Source organism: Saimiri boliviensis, chromosome 3, assembly GCF_048565385.1.
Source record: "Saimiri boliviensis isolate mSaiBol1 chromosome 3, mSaiBol1.pri, whole genome shotgun sequence".
Lineage (NCBI taxonomy): Eukaryota > Metazoa > Chordata > Mammalia > Primates > Cebidae > Saimiri > Saimiri boliviensis.
Genome location: NC_133451.1, coordinates 2,344,412 through 2,362,970, shown reverse-complemented (window position 1 = coordinate 2,362,970; position 18,559 = coordinate 2,344,412). Strand labels below are relative to the sequence as shown.

General features: G+C 51.8%; 1 protein-coding gene across 6 annotated transcripts in view; it reads left to right on the top strand.

Moving 5' to 3' along the window:
• Nucleotides 1-18,559, top strand: part of ZFYVE28 (zinc finger FYVE-type containing 28) — a 152,662-nt gene that overhangs the window by 75,748 nt on the left and 58,355 nt on the right. For all 6 annotated transcript variants that reach the window (XM_039468455.2, XM_039468454.2, XM_074395791.1 and 3 more), the window contains 4 exons: nucleotides 5,101-5,238; nucleotides 7,266-7,468; nucleotides 8,275-8,364; nucleotides 9,395-9,484. In XM_039468455.2, the coding sequence (XP_039324389.1) occupies nucleotides 5,101-5,238; nucleotides 7,266-7,468; nucleotides 8,275-8,364; nucleotides 9,395-9,484 (521 nt within the window). The remainder of the gene's footprint in view (nucleotides 1-5,100; nucleotides 5,239-7,265; nucleotides 7,469-8,274; nucleotides 8,365-9,394; nucleotides 9,485-18,559) is intronic.

Below are 18,559 nucleotides of genomic sequence, written 5' to 3'. Positions count from 1 at the left end.
TCTTTTTAATTAATTGGCTTCAATGATTTCCTGTCATAATTTTAAGGTCTTTTATTTATTTTTTATGATTCTGCTTTGTGTCCTTTGTTGGCTCATTAGCCAGAACTCTTTGTTTTGTTATTTTAGTGGTTGCTTTAGGGCTTACAATAATTGTCTTTAATTACAGATACCTTAAAGTGACATTAAACAGCTTCATATACATATAAGAACCTTCCGGTAATTCATTTTGTTTCTCCCTGCTGGACCCTGTGCTGTTGTAGCCGTCCATTTTACTTTTATATGTTGTAGACTCACACTATATTGTTAGGGTATTTTTTTCATTTAAATGGTCAATTTTTTAAATTAAAAATTTAGAAAATTAAATACTAAAAAAAGGATCTTGAATATTTACCATGTAGTCAATATTTCCAGTGCTCTCTATTCCCTTGTATATATCTCTGTCTGGTGTCATTTTCTTTTTGCTTGAAAGAATTTCTTTAGCATTTCTTATCGTGCAAATCTACTGGTCATGAATTCTTGCAGCCTTTGTTTAAATGAAAAATGATTCTACCTTTGGTTTTGAAAGATATTTTTGCTGGGTACAGAATTCTAGGTTGATAATTTTTTCCCCTCAATACTTTAAAGATGTTCCATTCTCTTCTCACTTGTTTTATTTATGATGAAAAATCTAATGTCATTTTTGAATTTGTTTCTTATATGCAACACATCTTTTTTGTCTTTTTTTTTACTTTAAAGATTTTCCCTTTTTATTCGTTTTGATCAATGTGATTATGCTGTAATTTGGTACAGTTTTTAAAAATGTGTCTTGGGCTTGTGGTTCATTAACTTGGTTCTGTGAGTTTATATTTATTAAATTTGGAAAAGTTTTGGCCACTATTCCTTCAAATTTTTTTTTAATCTAATTCCTCGTCATTTTGGGACTTGAATTACATTCACATTTGACGTTTGAAGTTGTCTAACAGCTCATTGATGATCTATTATTATTTCTGATTCATTGGGTTAGTTTCAATTGCTGTCTTTAAGTTTGCTATTGTTTTCTTCTGAAATATCTAATCTGATGTTAATCTCATGCAGTACATTTTTTCATCTCAGACACTGTCATTTTCATCTCTAAATCAGTTCGGGACTTTTAGCTTCTTTGTTTTATCTAGTTAACTTTTTGAACACTTGGGAATCAGTTATAACAACCATGTTAATGTCCCTGATCATCTTTGTCAAGTCTGAGTTGATTTCAATTGCTTTTCCCTTTAGTCATGGGTCATGTTTTCTTCATGCTTTGCAAGCTTGGTAATTTTTTTGCTGGGTATCTGACATGGTAAATTTCACCCTGCTGGGGGCTATTTCTGTATTACTCTAAATATCTTTGGTTGTTCTGTGATGCAGTTTGCTTAGAAATGGTGTACTCCTTTGGGTCTTGTTTTTTAAGGTGTTAGGCAGGACCAGAGCTGTGTTTAGTCTAGAGTTAACTGCTGTTCACATGGAGGAGGCAAGATGCTTTGAGTACTGTACTCAGTGCTTTGTGGGTTGTGAGCACTCGTGCTCCTCCAGCCTCCTGGAGGGCTCTTGCCACTGCTTCCTCGAGTCCTTCAGGTGTGTCTTTTCCTGGCCTTACCTTGTCTCCCCACAGGCCTGTGTTGATCAGCTCTCCGCTGCGAATTCAGGCATTTAGTGTTTTACATTTCTCCCTAATTGCAGCGTTAGGGAGAAAGCTCCGCTGCACCCTTGCGACCCTCCCCAGATCTCCAGAGTTCTCTCTGTGCAGCTCTCTCTTCTCTGCCTCCTGCCCTCTGAGTACCACCTGCCTGGGTTCCACCCGAGTTCCTGTTCCCTGTTCCATGACGCGAAACTTTCCTCAAGGCAGTGAGCTGGGGTAGTGGTGGGGCTCACCTTGTTTATTTCCTGCCTCTTGGCGACCACTGTCCTTTGTGGCCTGATGCCCAATGTCCTGGGAATCGCTGTTGTTGCTGAGAGTGGGGTACACTGGGTTCCTATTACTCCGTCTTGGCTGGAGTTAGAAGTCCTAGCAAATGTTTGTTGCAGCATGCTGTGTGTGAGGGACCATTCTAGGCACTGGAGACTCATCAGTGAATAGCAGAAGGCCTTTCCCTCAGGCAGCTGACGTTCTGGCAGACCAGGCGGGGTGGGCAGTGAATCCAAGCATGGCCACTAGAGGCTCCTCAGCCTTAGACAAGCTGTGGCACCTGGCTGGCTCTTCAGCACAGCCGGTTACCGTGCACTGTCTGTTGCTATGATTGCCATTGTTTGCCCATTTGTTTGTTGAATTGCGAGCAAGGACCTTCCTACCCAGAAAATCTTTTAAAAAGAAGCGACAGTAGTACCACCTGTTGGTTGAATTTTATTTTTCGTATGTAAAAGACTTAACATTTTTCTTACACTGCAGAATTTCCTTCAGAGTTTAGTGCACTGATTTCTTGCATGAGAAGGGTCATGCTTCCCCACTCATAGTGAGTTTTCATGTCTTCTTCCTAAGAAAAATAAGTCAAGCCTTGGAGGGCAGAAAGGAGGGATGGTCGAGATTAAAAATTGCCAAGGGTGAGACTGTCCACTGGTGTACTCTTTCTGGAAAGCCATTTGGTAGCATCTCAGAGCCTGGAAATACACTTTGCACTTTTGATGTTGAAATTCCATTTCTAGCAACCAGCGGGTCCTAAGGAGGTAATCCACAATCAGAGCATCGTGCCCCTCAGTGGTGAGTGCAGATTACGTGGAGGTGGAGAATTAGACACAGCGTCAGTGCCCAGCAGCAGAGAAAGGAGTGAGTTAACAGGATGGTCCATATGCTGGAATTTCGTGTCACCATCCATCAGAAGTTGGATTTGTGACAGATGTAATAACGTGTTGCAGCAGCAGCAGCAGCAGCAGCAGCAGAATCCAACAGTATGAACATGGATCGTCTCAGTTTTGGTTGAAAACAGCCCTTGGAGGATGAGAATTAGAAGGAAATGTGCCCCACCTGCAGTCGTGTTTCCCCAAGGACGTGTTCCTGCTTCTCCACCTTCCCATTGTCTCCGGCTTTATTGGGTGAATGTGTATCGATTTCATATTTAACGAGTTAAAGGCAAAAGTTAAGCTTCCAGTGTCTTTGTAATCTACAGAATGAATAGTCAGTGTTTAAAGAACAGGACAAGTTTACAGAAAAGGATGGAATGCAATTTAAGATTTAAAAAATGGGTTTGTTTCCCTCATACATGCAAAGTGTTCTAAACAGTCTGTTAGACTTTATATTTTGAACATAAGGAAATAAAGTAAAATAATTTTAAAGAGTCTTTAAAATAGAAGCTGCTTCCAGGCATGCTGGCTCACTCCTGTAATCCTAGCCGCTTGGGAGGCTGAGGCTGGAGGATGGCTGGAGCCCAGAGCTTGAGGCTGTCATTAGCTATGACTGCGCCACGTCACTCCAGCCTGAGGGACAAAGCCAGACCCTGTGTCTAAAAATAAACAAACAGCCAGAAGTCACTGTGCAGTGAAGCTTACAGAAGGGGGCCTGGCTGATCAGAGAGGTGAAGTGACCTGTTCCTGGTTGAACAGCCATGAGGGGTGGAGTCAGGGTCTCCACGTTGTGAAAGCAGCAGCCCCTCCAGTGTGGACGGACTGACTGCTGTTTCCAGAGGGGTGGGAGGGGACACCATCTAGCCTTGCCTGGCCTGGACATAATTGTACTCTTCTGACCCTAAGACATGGTCTGTGGCCCTGACTCTGCAGAGGAGTGCACTGAGCTTCCGGGAAGATGAGGGCTTCGCAGCTCCCCAGCAGCTGAGAGTCCATCTGAGCCCATGGCTCCTGTGGTTGCTGGTGTTGAGGCCCCTTGTACTCACACAGGGGACGCCGGCCTTTTGCAGGACAGGCCGTGGAGTGTGTTCTGTGGAGGGTATCATTTAGTGTCGCTCTGACATCACTCTGCTGCCTGACTGTTGTGGAGACCTCAGAGGGCACAGGCTTGTAGTCCCAATAAATAAAAGCAACATGCAAGTTGGCGGTGAACATCACATTTTATGTGTGTCTGTCAGCCTAGCAGTTCCATTTGTGGAGATCTGTCTTGAGGAAAACGTGTACAGGTGTCCAGAGAAAGAGATGCTCTGGGCAGTCACTGTTTCATGGCTGCAGGGAGCCTGGGTGTCGGTCCGCAGAGGAGGAGGCTGTCCTCCCATGAGGATGCTGGGGCAGCCATGGAAAGGGCGGGTGGAATCCACACAGCAGCATGGAAAGCTCCCGGGACATCGCCCAGTTCTGTACTCTAGGGAACAGATAGGTGTGGGCAGGTGCAAGAACTCCAGTCTTTACTCCAGATGCTTCTGGAATGCTTGGACTTTTTGTAACAATTGTTCAGCAAGCATGGATGTGTTCCTCTCACTTTTTTTTTTTTGCGATGGAGTCTTGCTGTTGTTGCCCAGCTAGAGTGCAATGGTTCGATCTCGGCTCACTGAAACCTCCAACTCCTGGGGGTTCAAGCAATTCTCCTGCCTCAGCCTCCTGAATAGCCGGGATTACAGGCATGCACCACCACACCTGGCTAAGTTTTGTATTTTTAGTAGAGTTGGGGTTTCGCCATGTTGGTCAGGCTGGTCTCAAACTCCTAACCTCAGGTGATCCCCCTGCCTTGGTCTCCCAAGGAGCTGAGATTACACGCATGAGCCATGTGCCCAACCTCCTCTATCACTTTAATAACCCTAAAAAGCAGTAACATGCACCGTGCGGGTTTTCCAGCAGTGCGTGTTTTCCAGTGGTGCATGTTTTCTGGCGGTGCGTGTTTTCCAGTGGTGCGTGTTTTCTGGCAGTGCGTGTCTTCCCACAGTGCATGTTTTCTGACGGTGCGTGTTTTCCTGTGGCACATGTTTTCCGGCATTGTGTGTTTTTGGGCAGTGTGTGAACATCCGGTGGTGTATGTTTTCCGGCAGTGCGTGTTTTCCAGTGGTGCGTGTTCTCTGGCAGTGCGTGTTTTCCCATGGTGGATGTTTTCCAGCAGTGCATGTTTTCTGTCAGTGTGTGTTTTCTGGCGGTGCGTGTTTTCCAGCAGTGCATGGCAGCCGATGGCTGGACGCAGCAGTTGGCGCACTTTCTCCTGTCTTTCTTCTGTTGCAGGACAACGTACTGAACATCATTAACCAGATCATGGATGAGTGCATCCCCCAGGACCGTGCCCCGAGGGATTTCTGCGTCAAGTTCCCTGAGGAGATCCGGCACGACAACCTGGCCGGCCAGCTGTGGTTCGGCGCCGAGGTGGGAAGCCACTTCCTGGGCTCGGAGGTCCTGATGTGGGCAGGTGTAGCCATGTCCCTGTGAGACCTGTGCGTGGGCATTCGCAGGTGCAGGGACCTGGTGTCTCCTCCAAGAGCTCCGTCCACTCTGGTTTACAGGGTGTGGTCTGAGTCTGGTAGGCTGTGCGCCCCTTGGAGGATCTGGGAAAGCCATGAACTGGTGCCCCCAAAACTGTACATGCAAATGAATTTCCCATGTGATTGTTATGAGGCTCTCAGGCTCCCGGACATATGGAACCTAAAAGTGGTTCTTTTTTTCTTTTTTGAGATGGAGTCCTGCTCTGTTGCCCAGGCTGGAGTGCAGTGGCTTGACTTCTGCTCAGCACAACCTCTGCCTCCAGAGTTCAAGCCATTCTCCTGCCTCAGCCTTCCCAGTAGCTGAGACTATAGGCGCACACCACCACACTTAGCTAATTTTTGTACTTTTAGTAGAGACAGGGTTTCACCATATTGGCTAGGCTGGTCTCGAACTCCTGACCTCGTGATCATCCCACTTCGGCCTCCCACAGTGCTGGGATTACAGGCGTGAGCCGCTGTGCCTGGCCAAAAGTGGTCCTTCATAGTGGTAATGCCCACATCAGGAGCAAATGCTCCCCTCTCACCTGCAGCCCGGGTCACAGCGGGGGCTGGGGAGCTGTGCTGCAGCCCCAGCAGCCACATCTGGCAATAGCCTGTCAGAGCTTCATCTTCATTTCCTAACGAGGAAACTGAGGCCCCGAGAGGAAGGTGCCCTTCGAGGTAGCGGGAACAGCCTTCCCCAGTCCCCCATCATGGGGAACCCCCAGGCTCCTCCCCTTGCCATGTTCCTGAGCCTGACCTCGGCCCCCAGGTCACCGCCCTCTGTTGCGCTGTCCCCGTCCTCCTCACCTCCCGTCTCTAGGAGTCCCTGGAGTGCGGGGTCCTCATCCCCCACCGCCCCGTCCCTGTGGCCACCCTGCCCACCTCACCCTCTGCTGAGGCTTGGGTTAGTTACGGGGGCCCGCGGGCAGGTTCTCCCTCGTCTCCGCCTCACCCTCCACCTCCATGGAGTGGGTCCTGGGGCACGTGAGATGGAGTGGGCGCTGTGCCCAGCGTGGGGGAGAACACTGCTCCCTGTGTGGTCCTGGTGCCCCTAAGCTCTGTGCTCCCCGCAGCGTGGGCCTGGGAAATCAGGAACCGTCTCCTTCTGTCCCCTGGGAAATGGCTTCTTGTCTTGCGTCGCTTGATCATACTGAAGGAACGGGAGGTGGGTTGGTTCTACCCTAAACTTGGTGAGGCCCCAGCCCCTACACCAGCTTGCCTGTGGCAACAGAGTCACCCCGGCCTGGACTCAGCCCCCACGTCGGAGAGCAGCTTGGTGAAATTCTGAGTTGCTGAGCGTGTGCCGGGAAGCCGCTTGGCAGTGCCCAGGGCAGATGTGGGTGGATTTGTGGGTGCGAAGGAGCCCTCCTTCCCTGCCCAGAAGCCTGTGGACTCCCCCATGGGCAGGGCTGCGATCGCCCTCTGGGGCAAGGTTGGGTTTCTCTGGCCGTGAGCAAGTTGACAGGCAGTGTCTGTGGCTCCCAAGGTAGACTGGGGGACCTTCGGGCAGATTAGCCCGGCTGATTTATCCCTGCGAGTGCAGACCGGAAGAGCTCCAGGCTCCCCGACCTTCCTCCCTGTGGTCCGGACCTGGATGGGGAGGGGGGAAAGGTCACGCGACCAGGGTTCCCCCTGCATGGAGCCCCCACACCCAAGGGCCTCAGTCCACCCTCCCCACCCCTCCCTGCCTGCTCCTGGGGCCCTGTGAGGACCCTGTTGGTCACAGTGGGCGACATTGTTTATGGCCCTCACTATGCTCCGAACGTGAGAAAAACCTCCTGCAGTACCAGGAACACGAGCCGGCCCGCGCTCGGGAGTGAGAAGAGGGACGTGGGGCGCGCAGCGGGGTTCCCCGGGGCGAGCTGTGGAGCAGGGTTCCCCAGGCGGCCATCCCGAGACACCCGTCCCTGAGCGCATCCCCTCCCGCAGTGCCTGGCCGCCGGCTCCATCATCATGAACAGGGAGCTGGAGAGCATGGCCATGCGCCCGCTGGCCAAGGAGCTGACGCGCAGCCTGGAGGACGTGCGGGGCGCGCTCCGCGACCAGGCGCTGCGGGACCTGAACACCTACACGGAGAAGATGCGGGAGGCGCTGAGGCACTTCGACGTCCTGTTCGCCGAGTTCGAGCTGAGGTACCGCGGCCGGGGGTCCTGGGCCCGGCCTGATCAGCTGGGGACGGCAGTGCCCGCTTCCCAGGCTCACCCTGGTATTTCAAGGCAGAAAATTCCACAGAGGGAGGAGCCAGGCGGGCTCAGGGCCATCTGTGGGTGGGGTAACACCCTGGAGGGTGCAGGGTGGGGGTGAGGGGGCGTCCTTCCAGGGAGTGGGGTGAGCAGGGAATACACAGGTGGGGTCCGCTGGGATCTGCCGCCTTGGGCCTCTGGGGGAAAGAGCTCTGGAGAGGCCCAGGGGGCTGGGCATGAATGATGCCTCTGAAGATATGGAGATGGCCCAGGAGGTGACAAGAAACGGAGGCAGACGGTGTCTGCGGAGGTTCCAGTTAATAAAAACTGTTCCTGCTGTAATCTACCGGCCTCTAGAAGATCAACCAACGCAGTAAGGGCAGCCCTCTCCAGGAAGCCAGAGCAGCCACAATCGAGTTCTGTTTTCTGGTCTTCCCAAGATTTTGTAAATCAGCTTTCATAAGAAAAAAAATTAGAGTTCGTGATTTATTTATTTTTGTTTATTTTCTGAGATGGAGTCTCGCTCTGTCACCCAGGCTGGAGTGCAGTGGTGCGATCTCAATCCACCGTGACCTTCCTCTCCTGTTTCAAGCGATTCTCCTGCCTCAGCCTCCCAAAGCGCTGGGATCACAGGCGTCAGCCCCCAGCCCCCGCCGCCTTGCCCGTATGGCAGCTTTAATGGAAGATGCCAGCCCTCGGCTTCGGAGAGGCCCGCGCCGCCCACGTGCGGCCTGACAGGTCTCCCTGTGTTGCAGCTACGTCTCGGCCATGGTGCCCGTGAAGTCTCCCAGAGAGTACTATGTGCAGCAGGAGGTCATCGTGCTCTTCTGCGAGACGGTCGAGAGGTGAGGACAGGGACGCTTTGGGGCTGGGGGTGTTTGGGGAGTCCCTGCCCACCCCATGCGGAGGTGAGGAGTGAGGGGTGAGGGGTGAGGGGTGAGGGGTGAGGGGTGAGGGGTGAGGAGTGAGGGGTGAGGGGTGAGGGGTGAGGGGTGAGGGGTGAGGGGTGAGGAGTGAGGAGTGAGGAGTGAGGAGAACCTCCCCACCTTCTCTGGGGAGCAGCGTAATGCTTTGTGGGAAGACACAGCTGGTGCTTTCGGTCTAGGGCACTCCCGAGACACAGGAAGTTCCCCCAGAGCTGCCCTCAGCCCCAGGCAGGCCAGGATTGAATTTTTGCTGGGCAAAGTCTGCGGAACGAGTGGTTTTTGTGGTGGGAAGGGTGCGGGCAAGCCATCCAGATTCTGATCAGGCCTTGGACAGTAACTGGAGTCTGGTGTTCTGAATGCACGTCTGGGTTAAGATTTCACCTTGAAGTTGCTCTTGTTCCAGTGGTACTATGGTGTTTGTGAGACTTGAAATTAACTCATCACGTTCTATGTTTGTTACTTTTTTACAAAGGAAATGTTTACTATTTATGCTTTGAGAGATATTTCAAATTATCAGAAAATAAGTTGACAGGAAGTTCCTTTTATTTTGAAAAGTCACAATGCCAGCATGCCTGCTCACGAGGTGCCGCCCCCTCGCCCACCCTCCCCGCCCCACCTCCTCATGCCCCCGCAGTGCCTCCTCGAACACCCTCCCTGCCCCCTCGCGCACCATCCGTGCCCCCTCACCCACACTCCCTGCCCCTGCCTCCTGGGGCGGAGGTGGAACTGGCAGATGGAAAGGTCCAGCCTGAGCCCCCCAGGGCATTCTGCGAAGAGCGAGGCCTTTTCCTCCCACCCCAGCCCCTTCACACAGGAGGACTGGGGTGGTGTGTGTTGCCTCCTGACGTGGTGCCGATCGATTGCGCTGCCCGTCCCTGCTGGGGTCTGTCTGGCCTGTGGCTGTGGTGGGCCAGCCCTCACCCTGCTCACTGTCCCCTTCCCCGGACAGGGCACTGGACTTCGGGTACCTGACCCAGGACATGATTGATGACTATGAGCCGGCCCTCATGTTCAGCATCCCCAGGCTGGCCATCGTGTGGTGAGTGCCCCCTGCACCCCCGGCCTCTGCAGGAACCTGCGGACGGGCAGAGCTGACGGTGCCAGGGTCTGGGTGGGGCTGGTCCTCGGTGCCTGCACCCCACCGTGACTGCTGCCCCATGTCAGTCAGGCAGGCTGGCTGTTGGCCCTCAGCGGATCAGGGGCCACGTGTCCCAAGTGCCCCCGTTCACTTTGCTGGTGAGGGAGGCTCTGCCACCTGCTACCTGCCACTGGACAGTGAGATCCACGACCTCTCATTAGTCACAGGAGACCATGAAGGTCACACGAGGTCACACCCGGGATGGAGTGGCCATGCGGGGGCTGTGGGAGGTGGACTTGGTGGTCACAGAGGACGAGGTAACCCCCAGGTCCCTCAGGAGGATGCGATTGGCTTGTCTGAATAATTTGGGGGCTGCCAGGGAGGTGACGTGCATTGGGTGAAGGGCAGGTGGGGACAGTCGGCCTGGCTGGTGGGGATGCCTGCGTGGCGCTTTCCTGCCAGCGGGACCCGTCGGGTGGAGTGGGGGCCTCCAGGGCAGCCTGCACGGCCTGGGAGTGGGGCGGGGCTCTAAGACAGGAGGGCGGCGCACTGAAACAGGCCTGAAATTCACCCAGGCAGGAGGCGTGGGTTCACCTACTCAGCATCTCGGAGCTGCTTGGGGCCAAGGCTGGAGCCCAGGGGTTCTGGGGCTTGGCCCACGCTGCCCAGCCACACCCTGTCTCCCGATGGGATTCCCCATCCCCCTGCCAGGCAGGTGGTCCCGGGCGCAGAAGAGTGAGTCGGCCGCAGAGAACTTAATGAAGCTTTGCAGCCGGGGAGGGCGTCCGGTGGGCAGCGGCCTGCTGTGTTGGACTGGGCAGAGCGGGGACGGGAGCTCTCGGGAGAGATGCCCTGTGGAGATGTGGACGTCGGTGAGGTGGTCGAGGAGTGTGAGTGGGCACAGAGGCCAGGACTGGTCCAGGCTCAGGCCATGGAGAGACCTCACTGAGACCGTGCTGAGGACCCCGGGGACCCTGGGGCACAGCCACACGTGACAGTGCCACGTTCGGGAGTTTAGCACGGACACCTCCTCCTGTGGGAAATGGGGGTGAGAGGTGGGCGCAGGTGGAGCGGTGGCGGTACAATCGGCTGGGTCCCTCAGCGGGGCCTGCGGGGGACGGAGGGACTTCACCCTGAGATGCATCGAACGCCCACGTAGGAGCGGCAAGCCGGGGGGCTGCTGCTGGGACGAGTCCAGACCCCTGGGTCAGGCCGCCTGCTCAGCTAGGCCCGCAACGAGGTGGCCTCGAGGGAAGTGTCCTGGGTGCCGCCTCCTCAGGGAGGGCTCCCGTGTGGTCTCTGATCCACCAGCACTGCTCCCTGGAGCCCCTCCCACAGCTCTGCGCCCGGCCTGATCCTGTGCTGTGCTCCCCCGACCTCATAGAAGTGGCATCTCTCACAAAGTCAGCAAACCAGAGGGAGGAGGCTCGGAAATCCTCCTCCCACTAGAGTCAGGGACCCTCCCTTCGCCTGAAGACCTAGGGCTGGGGGCAACTTGGGGGGAGTGTCCTGGCACCGAGAGGCCACTTGGGCACAGAGCACCTTCCCACAGGCCACAGAATTTGGTGACCTTGTTTTTCTTTTCTAAGCTCTCTGAGGCCACACTCACTTTGAAGAAAATGACAGGCAATTTTGGTCCGTATTCTTCTCTTTGTTTAAAAAACAGAAAAAGCAATGTCAATAAAAGCCAAGAGAGACACATGGGATCTAATTAAACTTCAGAGCTTCCGCACAGCAAAAGAAACCATCAGTAGAGCGAACCGGCAACCAACAGGGTGGGAAAAAATGTTTGCAATCTACCCACCTGACAAAGGGCTGATATCCAGAATCTACAAAGAACTAAAACAGATCTACAGGAAGAAAACAACCCCATTCAAAAGTGGCTGAAGGATATGAACAGACACTTTACAAAAGAAGACATACATGAGGCCAATAAATATATGAGAAAATGCTCATCATCTCTGGTCATTAGAGAAATGCAAATCAAAACCACATTCAGATACCATCTCACGCCAGTTAGAATGGTGATCATTAAAAAATCTGGAGACAGCAGATGCTGGAGAGGATGTGGAGAAATAGGAACACTTTTACACTGTTGGTGGGAGTGTAAATCAGTTCAACCATTGTGGAAGACAGTGTGGCGATTCCTGAAGGATCTAGAAATAGAAATTCCATTTGACCCAGCAATCCCATTACTGGGTATATACCCAAAGAACTGTAAATCATTCTACAAGGACACATGCACACGTATGTTCATTGCAGCCCTGTGTACAGTAGCAAAGACCTGGAACCAACCCAAATGTCCATCAGTGATAGACTGAACAAAGCAAATGTGGTACATATACACCGTGGAATACTATGCAGCCATAAAAAATGATGAGTTCGTGTCCTTTGTAGGGACTTGGATGATTCTGGAAACCATCATTCTCAGCAAACTGACACAAGAACAGAAAGCCGAACACCGCATGTTCTCTCTCATAGGCGGGTGTTGAACAATGAGAACACGGCCTCAGGGAGAGGAGCATCACACACTGGGGGCAGTTAGGAGGGTAGGGGAGAGACGGCGGGGGGTGGGGAGGGATAACATGGGGAGAAATGCCAGATATAGTATGCGCCTAGAGTAAAATTTAAACAGTGAAATAAAAATAAAAACAGAACAGCAAAGATCCTGTGAGCCGGGCAGGTGCAGGGGCCTGTGGGCCTTCCGCTCGGGCGCAGGCGGCTCCTTGTCCCAGGGCACTGGCGGCACCGTCAGCTGTGCTGCTGTCCTTCTATAAAGCTCCCGGGAGGGCTTGCCCACGCATGCCCATGCCCACGCGCCTGGGGGCCCTGGCTGGACTTCCTCTCAAAGGTCAGGTCTGGTGCATGCAGGTGACCCTCCCGCAGGCCGCCCCCAGGCACACCGTGCTTCTGGACTTGCACACTGAGTCTGCTCTCCGAGTTTGCCTGAGTACAGGCGACCGCAGGACAGTGGCCACTTCCCCCAACCAGTGTCATCTGTGCCCCATTTGCCGACCTCAGTCCACCTGCTGGTGGCCAAACCTCTGCTATTCCTTCTGTCCTAAGCCCTCATCCTGGGAGATGGAGGGGAGGGGAGGTGGGGGAGGCGGGGGAGGTGGGGGTGACTGGGGGAAGGAGGTGGGGGTTGCAGGGGGTCAGGGAAGGGGGGCAGGGGAGGCCAGTGCAGGGGGAGGCTAGGGAGAGAGGTGGAGGAGGGAGGCTGGGCCTTCTGTTGGCAGAGGCTTTGTCCCGGGGTTCCCCTCCTGGAGGCACTGGCATGGAGTCCCCTTGGGCTCAGGATGGAGGGAGGGCCTGGAAAGGGAGCAAGGGATCCCCCAGAGGTGAAGGGCTTGGAGTGCAGGTGGGAGGAAGGTCAAGCCAGCACAGGAGCCCGGAGTCCAGGGAGCAGCGTGTAGGAGCCCACAGCCAGAGTCCAGGGAGCAGGACTTTCCAGCGGGGCGGCCAGCTTCGAAATCCCCAGAAGCAGGCATCTAGCCTTGAGCCAGGCTGTGGATCCAAGGAGCCCAGGGGTGCACCTGGCTGCCACTGCCACCCTCTGTGTGGGGAGTGAGTGCTAAGCAGGCAGTTGCTTCTGAGGCTGCCATGCCCCCCATGCTCAGTGGCGCCCCACAACCCAACACACCAGGGTCTCCCGGGTCTCGTTCCTCCTTGTCTGAAGCAGCCACTCTGAGCCAGACAGGCAGAGGCCACAGCTGCCCAGGGTGGGGCCCAGGACCCGCTCCTTCTTGTGTTGACTTAGCGAGCAAGTATTGAGTGCCTACTGCATACCTCTCCCTGTGCTTGTACCAGGGAGATGGACAGGTAGGCAGATCCACAGTGCTGTGGAATGTTCTGCATGCTGGAAAGGGGACTCAGTGCAGGGACCCCATGGGGTGGACAGGAGCTAGAGGTGTGGGGGAGAGGCTCCCCAGGGCAGCCGGGAGGTGGGAGGCATGTGGGTGGCAGGTGAGGCACACTGGCACAGGCGGAGTGTGCTTGGGCATGATCAGGGTTCTAGTGAGGACCAGAGGCCACAGGAACTTCTGCAGAAATGAAGACCCCTGCAGCCTGCATCCTGGGCCACGCCCTCGCAGGATTCTGTCTTTGGGAAGTGGGTATCCTGGGACCCCCAGGTGACCTGCAAGGAGCAGTGAGAGTAGAGGGGAGGCGGGGCACTGAGCGGACTGGACCAGTGCAGAGCCCAGGCCGTCTCCTCTAGCCTCCCTTCCTCCCCAGCCCCCTTTTCCACTGCCCACATGGCCTGAAGGAAGGTCGCTGCATCCTCTCCAGGGGCCCTCGCCCATCCACCTGCCGAAACCCAAGGTGCCACCTCAGCCCTGCTCAGCCCCTTGCTGGAGCTCCCACCGTGATCTGCTGCACCAAGCCCATACCCAGCCTGGCTCCCTCGGCCCAGGGTTTCCACCATGCTGTCCCCTTCACTCCAGTTTCCCCTTGGCTGTCCTTTCTCCACTGACCTACTGTCCCTCCCACACCGTCCCCCCACCACACTGACACCTCCACCACACTGTCCCCCCACCACACCGTCCCCTCCACCACACTGTCCCCTCCACCACAGTGTCCCCACCACACCGTCCCCTCCACCACACCGACACCTCCACCACGCTCTACCCTCCACCACAGTGTCCCCACCACAGTGTCCCCACCACACTGTACCCTCCACCACACTATTCCTCCCACCACACTATTGCCCCCAGCACACAGTCACCTCCATCACACTGTCCCCCGCCACACTGTCCCCCCACCACACTGTCGCCACCACACTGCCCCCCCACCACACTGTCACCACCACACTGTCCCCCCACCACACTGTCCCCACCACCACACTGTCCCCCCACTACACTGTCGCCACCACACTGTCCCCCCACCACACTGTCGCCACCACACTGTCCCCCCACCACACTGTGCCCTCCATCACACTGTCCCCCCACCACACTGTGCCCTCCATCACACTGTCCCCCCACCACACTGTCCCCCCACCACACTGTGCCCTCCATCACACTGTCCCCCACCACACTGTACCCTCCATCACACTGTCCCCCCACCACACTGTCCCCCCACCACACTGTACCCTCCATCACACTGTCCCCCCACCACACTGTCCCCCCACCACACTGTATCCCCCACCGCACTGTCCCCCCACCACACTATCGCCCCCAGCACACAGTCCCCTCTATCACACTGTCCCCCATCGCACTGTCCCCCACCACACTGTCGCCACCACACTGTCCCCCACCACACTGTCGCCACCACACTGTCCCCCACCACACTGTCGCCACCACACTGTCCCCCACCACACTGTCGCCACCACACTGTCCCCCACCACACTGTCGCCACCACACTGTCCCCCCACCACACTGTCCCCCACCACACTGTACCCTCCATCACACTGTCCCCCCACCACACTGTCCCCCCACCACACTATCCCCCCCACCACACTATTGCCCCCAGCACACGGTCCTCTCCATCACACTGCCCTCCCCACCACACTATCCCCCCACCACACTGTCCCCCCCACCACACTGTCCCCCCACCACACTGTCCCCCACCACACTGTCCCCCCACCACACTGTCCCCCCACCACACTGTCCCCCCCACTGCACTATCCCCCCACCACACTATTGCCCCCAGCACACAGTCCCCTTCACACTGTCCCCCCACCACACTGTCCCCCATCACACTGTCCCCCACCACACTGTCCCCCCATCACACTGTCCCCCACCACACTGTCCCCCACCACACTGTCCCCTTTTTCATGATGTTTTCTCTGCCACGCTGCCCTTTCTGCTCCCGTGTCCTCTTGGCCATGCTGTGCTCTCCACCACTCTGTCCCCTCCACTGCACTGTCCCCTCCACTGCACTGTCCCCTCCTCCACGCTGTCCCCTCCTCTTAATGTCTCCTCTCTCACGCTGTTTTTTTTTTTCTGCACTGTTTCCTCCTCCCTCATGTCCCCTCTGCGCTGTCCCCTCTGCTGCATGGCTCCCAACAGCATGTTGCGTGATACACACATTTACTCTGTTATTTATTTTTCCATGTTACTGACATAAAATTCATGACCCTAGGACTCACCTGTTTAAAGCGTACAGTTAGTTGTTTTTAGTACATTCAGAGTTGTGCAGCCATCACCACAAATTTCATAACATTTTCATTACTCACAAAGGTATCTCTTACTCCTTAGTGGTCGACCCCACCCCCCATTATCCTTCATCCTGTCCCTTAACTCTAGGGGAGCACAAATCTATTGTTCGTTTCTACAGATTTGCCTGTTTGGCTTATTCATATAAATGGGATTTCTGTGATTTTTGTGTCTCCCTTACTAGACCATAACCCTTATTCACTGATGCATCCTCAGTGCCTGGCATGTTGTATCACTGTGGACTTTTGCAGAATTTTGTCGCTTTGATCTGACAGGGCACAAACATCCACAAAGATTATCCCTGAAGTATCATTTATAATGATAAAAATTTGAGAAGGGATAGATATCCAGAATTAAGGGATTGGTTAAAAACAATACTCCAGCTGTGTAAATAATGATGGAGAAAGTCTCCGAACGCTATGGGAAAACATCCCCAGTGTAGTAAGTACAAAAATTTTTATCAAATATTAAGTCCTATTTTACAGAGTTTCATAACATGATAGGCAAAACTTTTGTAAATTGAAATTATAGCAATAAATGTTCTTTATTGTGGTAAAATATACATAACATAAAATTCACCATTTTGACCCTTGAAAAAGAATATTGAAAAAGAAAAACAAAGTTGGAAGATTCATACATTCTGATTTCAAAATGTACTACAAGTCGGAACCTGTGGTATTGGCATAAAGATAGATGTATAGACCAATGGAATAGAATTGAGGGGCTGAGGGGCCACAAATAAGCCCAAACATCTACAGCGAACTGATTACCAACAAGGGGGCCAAGATCGTTCAATAAGGAAAGAACCGTCTCTTCAATGAGTGTTCCTGGGCAACTGGATTACCACATGCAAAGGAACCAAGTTGTACCCCGTGATGGTTAATTTTATGTGTCATCGTGGGTAGGCCACATTACCCAGCTATTTGGTAAAATACCAGTCTGGATGTTGCTGTGAAGGTATTTTATTTTTAATGATAAACTGTCAATGTATAATTGTACAGATTTATAGAGTGCAAAGTTGTGTTATAATCTATGAATGTAGTGTGGAATAATTAAGTCAAGCTGGTTAACATATCCATCACCTCAAATACTTTAACATTTTTTGAATGAGAACATTTGAAATTTACTGTCTTATAATTTGAAAGTGTACAACATTCTTTTATTCACCATGATGTACAAATACAAATAACTCAGAAAAATATTCTTCCAGTCTGAGGTTTTATACTCTGTGGCTCTTCCTCACACTCCTAGCCTCTATAACCACTGTCTGCTCTCTGATTCTATAAATTCAATTGTTGGAGATTCCACATGTAAGTGAGAACACATGGTATTTATCTTTCTTGGCCTTACTTATTTCACTTAGCATAATATTCTCCAATTCCATCCAATTTTTCACAAATATCAGAATCTCTTTTGTTTTTAAGGCTGAATAATGTTCTATTGTGTATATATGCCACATTTTCTTTATCCATTTATCTGTTAAATGCTTAGGATGATTTCATATCTTAACTATTGTGAATAATGCTGCAATGAACATGAGACTACAGACATCCCTTCAACAAACTGATTTCAGATGTTTGGAGTAAATACCCAGAAGTGGGATTGCTGGGTCATGTGGTAATTATATTTGTAGGTTTGTTTGTTTTTTTTTTTTTTTTTGAGGAACCGCTATACTGTTTTTCATAATGGTTGTACCAGTTTATATTCCTACCAATGGTGTGCAAGGGTTCCCTTTTCTCCACATGCTTGGTAGCACTCATCCTTCATCTTCTTGATAAAAGATATCCAGACAAATGAGAGATGATATCTCATTGTGGCTTTAATTTGCTTTTTTCTAATGACTAGTGGTGGTGGTCATTTGTATGTCTTTTGAGAAATGTCTTTATCCCTGAAATGCAAGGATGGTTCAATATATACAAATTGATAATTGTGATATATCACATCAATAGAATGAAAAAAAAACACCATATGATCATCTTATTAGATGCAGAAAAAGCATTTGACAAAATTCAACATCCTTTTGTGATGAAAATCTCAGCAAATTAGATGTAGAAGGAATGTATCCCTTTAAGGGTACCATTGAGTGAAAATGTTGAAAAAAAAAAAAAAGTGCCTTGACACAATGAAGGCCATATTTAATGAGAAGCCCACAGTTAACATTATACTCAGTGAGGAAAGCCTTTTCTCTAAGATATGGAACAATGCAAGGATGCCTACTCTTGCCACTTATATTCAACATAGGATTGGGAGTCCTTGCCAAAGCAATTAGGCAAGAGAAAGAAAGAAAAGACACCCAAATAGTAAAAGAAATGAAATTGTTACTGTTTTCTGGTAACCTTATAGGTGGAAAATGCTACAGACTCCACCAAAGAAACTGTAAGGACTAATAATGAATATAGTAAACTTGTAGGACACAAAATGAACAGACAAAAATTAGCATTTTTATACAGTAACAATACACTATCTAAAAAAGGAAATTGAGAGAATAATCTCATTTACAATAACTACAAAAAAAAGATATTAGGAATAATTTTTACCAAAGAGGTGAAAACCCTGTACACTGAAAACTATAGAACATCAATGAAATCAGTTGAAGAAGACAGATAAAAGGAAAGAAATCCCATACGCATGGATTGGAAGAATTAATATTGTTAAAATGTCCATACTACCCAAAGCAATCTACAGGTTTAATGTCATCCCTTTCAAAATCCCAACATCATTTTGTTTATGGAAAGAAAAAAAAATTCCTAACCTTCATGTAGAATCATAAAAACCCACGAGTAGCTAAGGCAGTCATGAACAAAAAGGACAAAGCTTAGAAGTACCACGCTACCTGATTTTAAGCTGTACTACAAAGTCATAGTAATTTTAAAACAGCTTG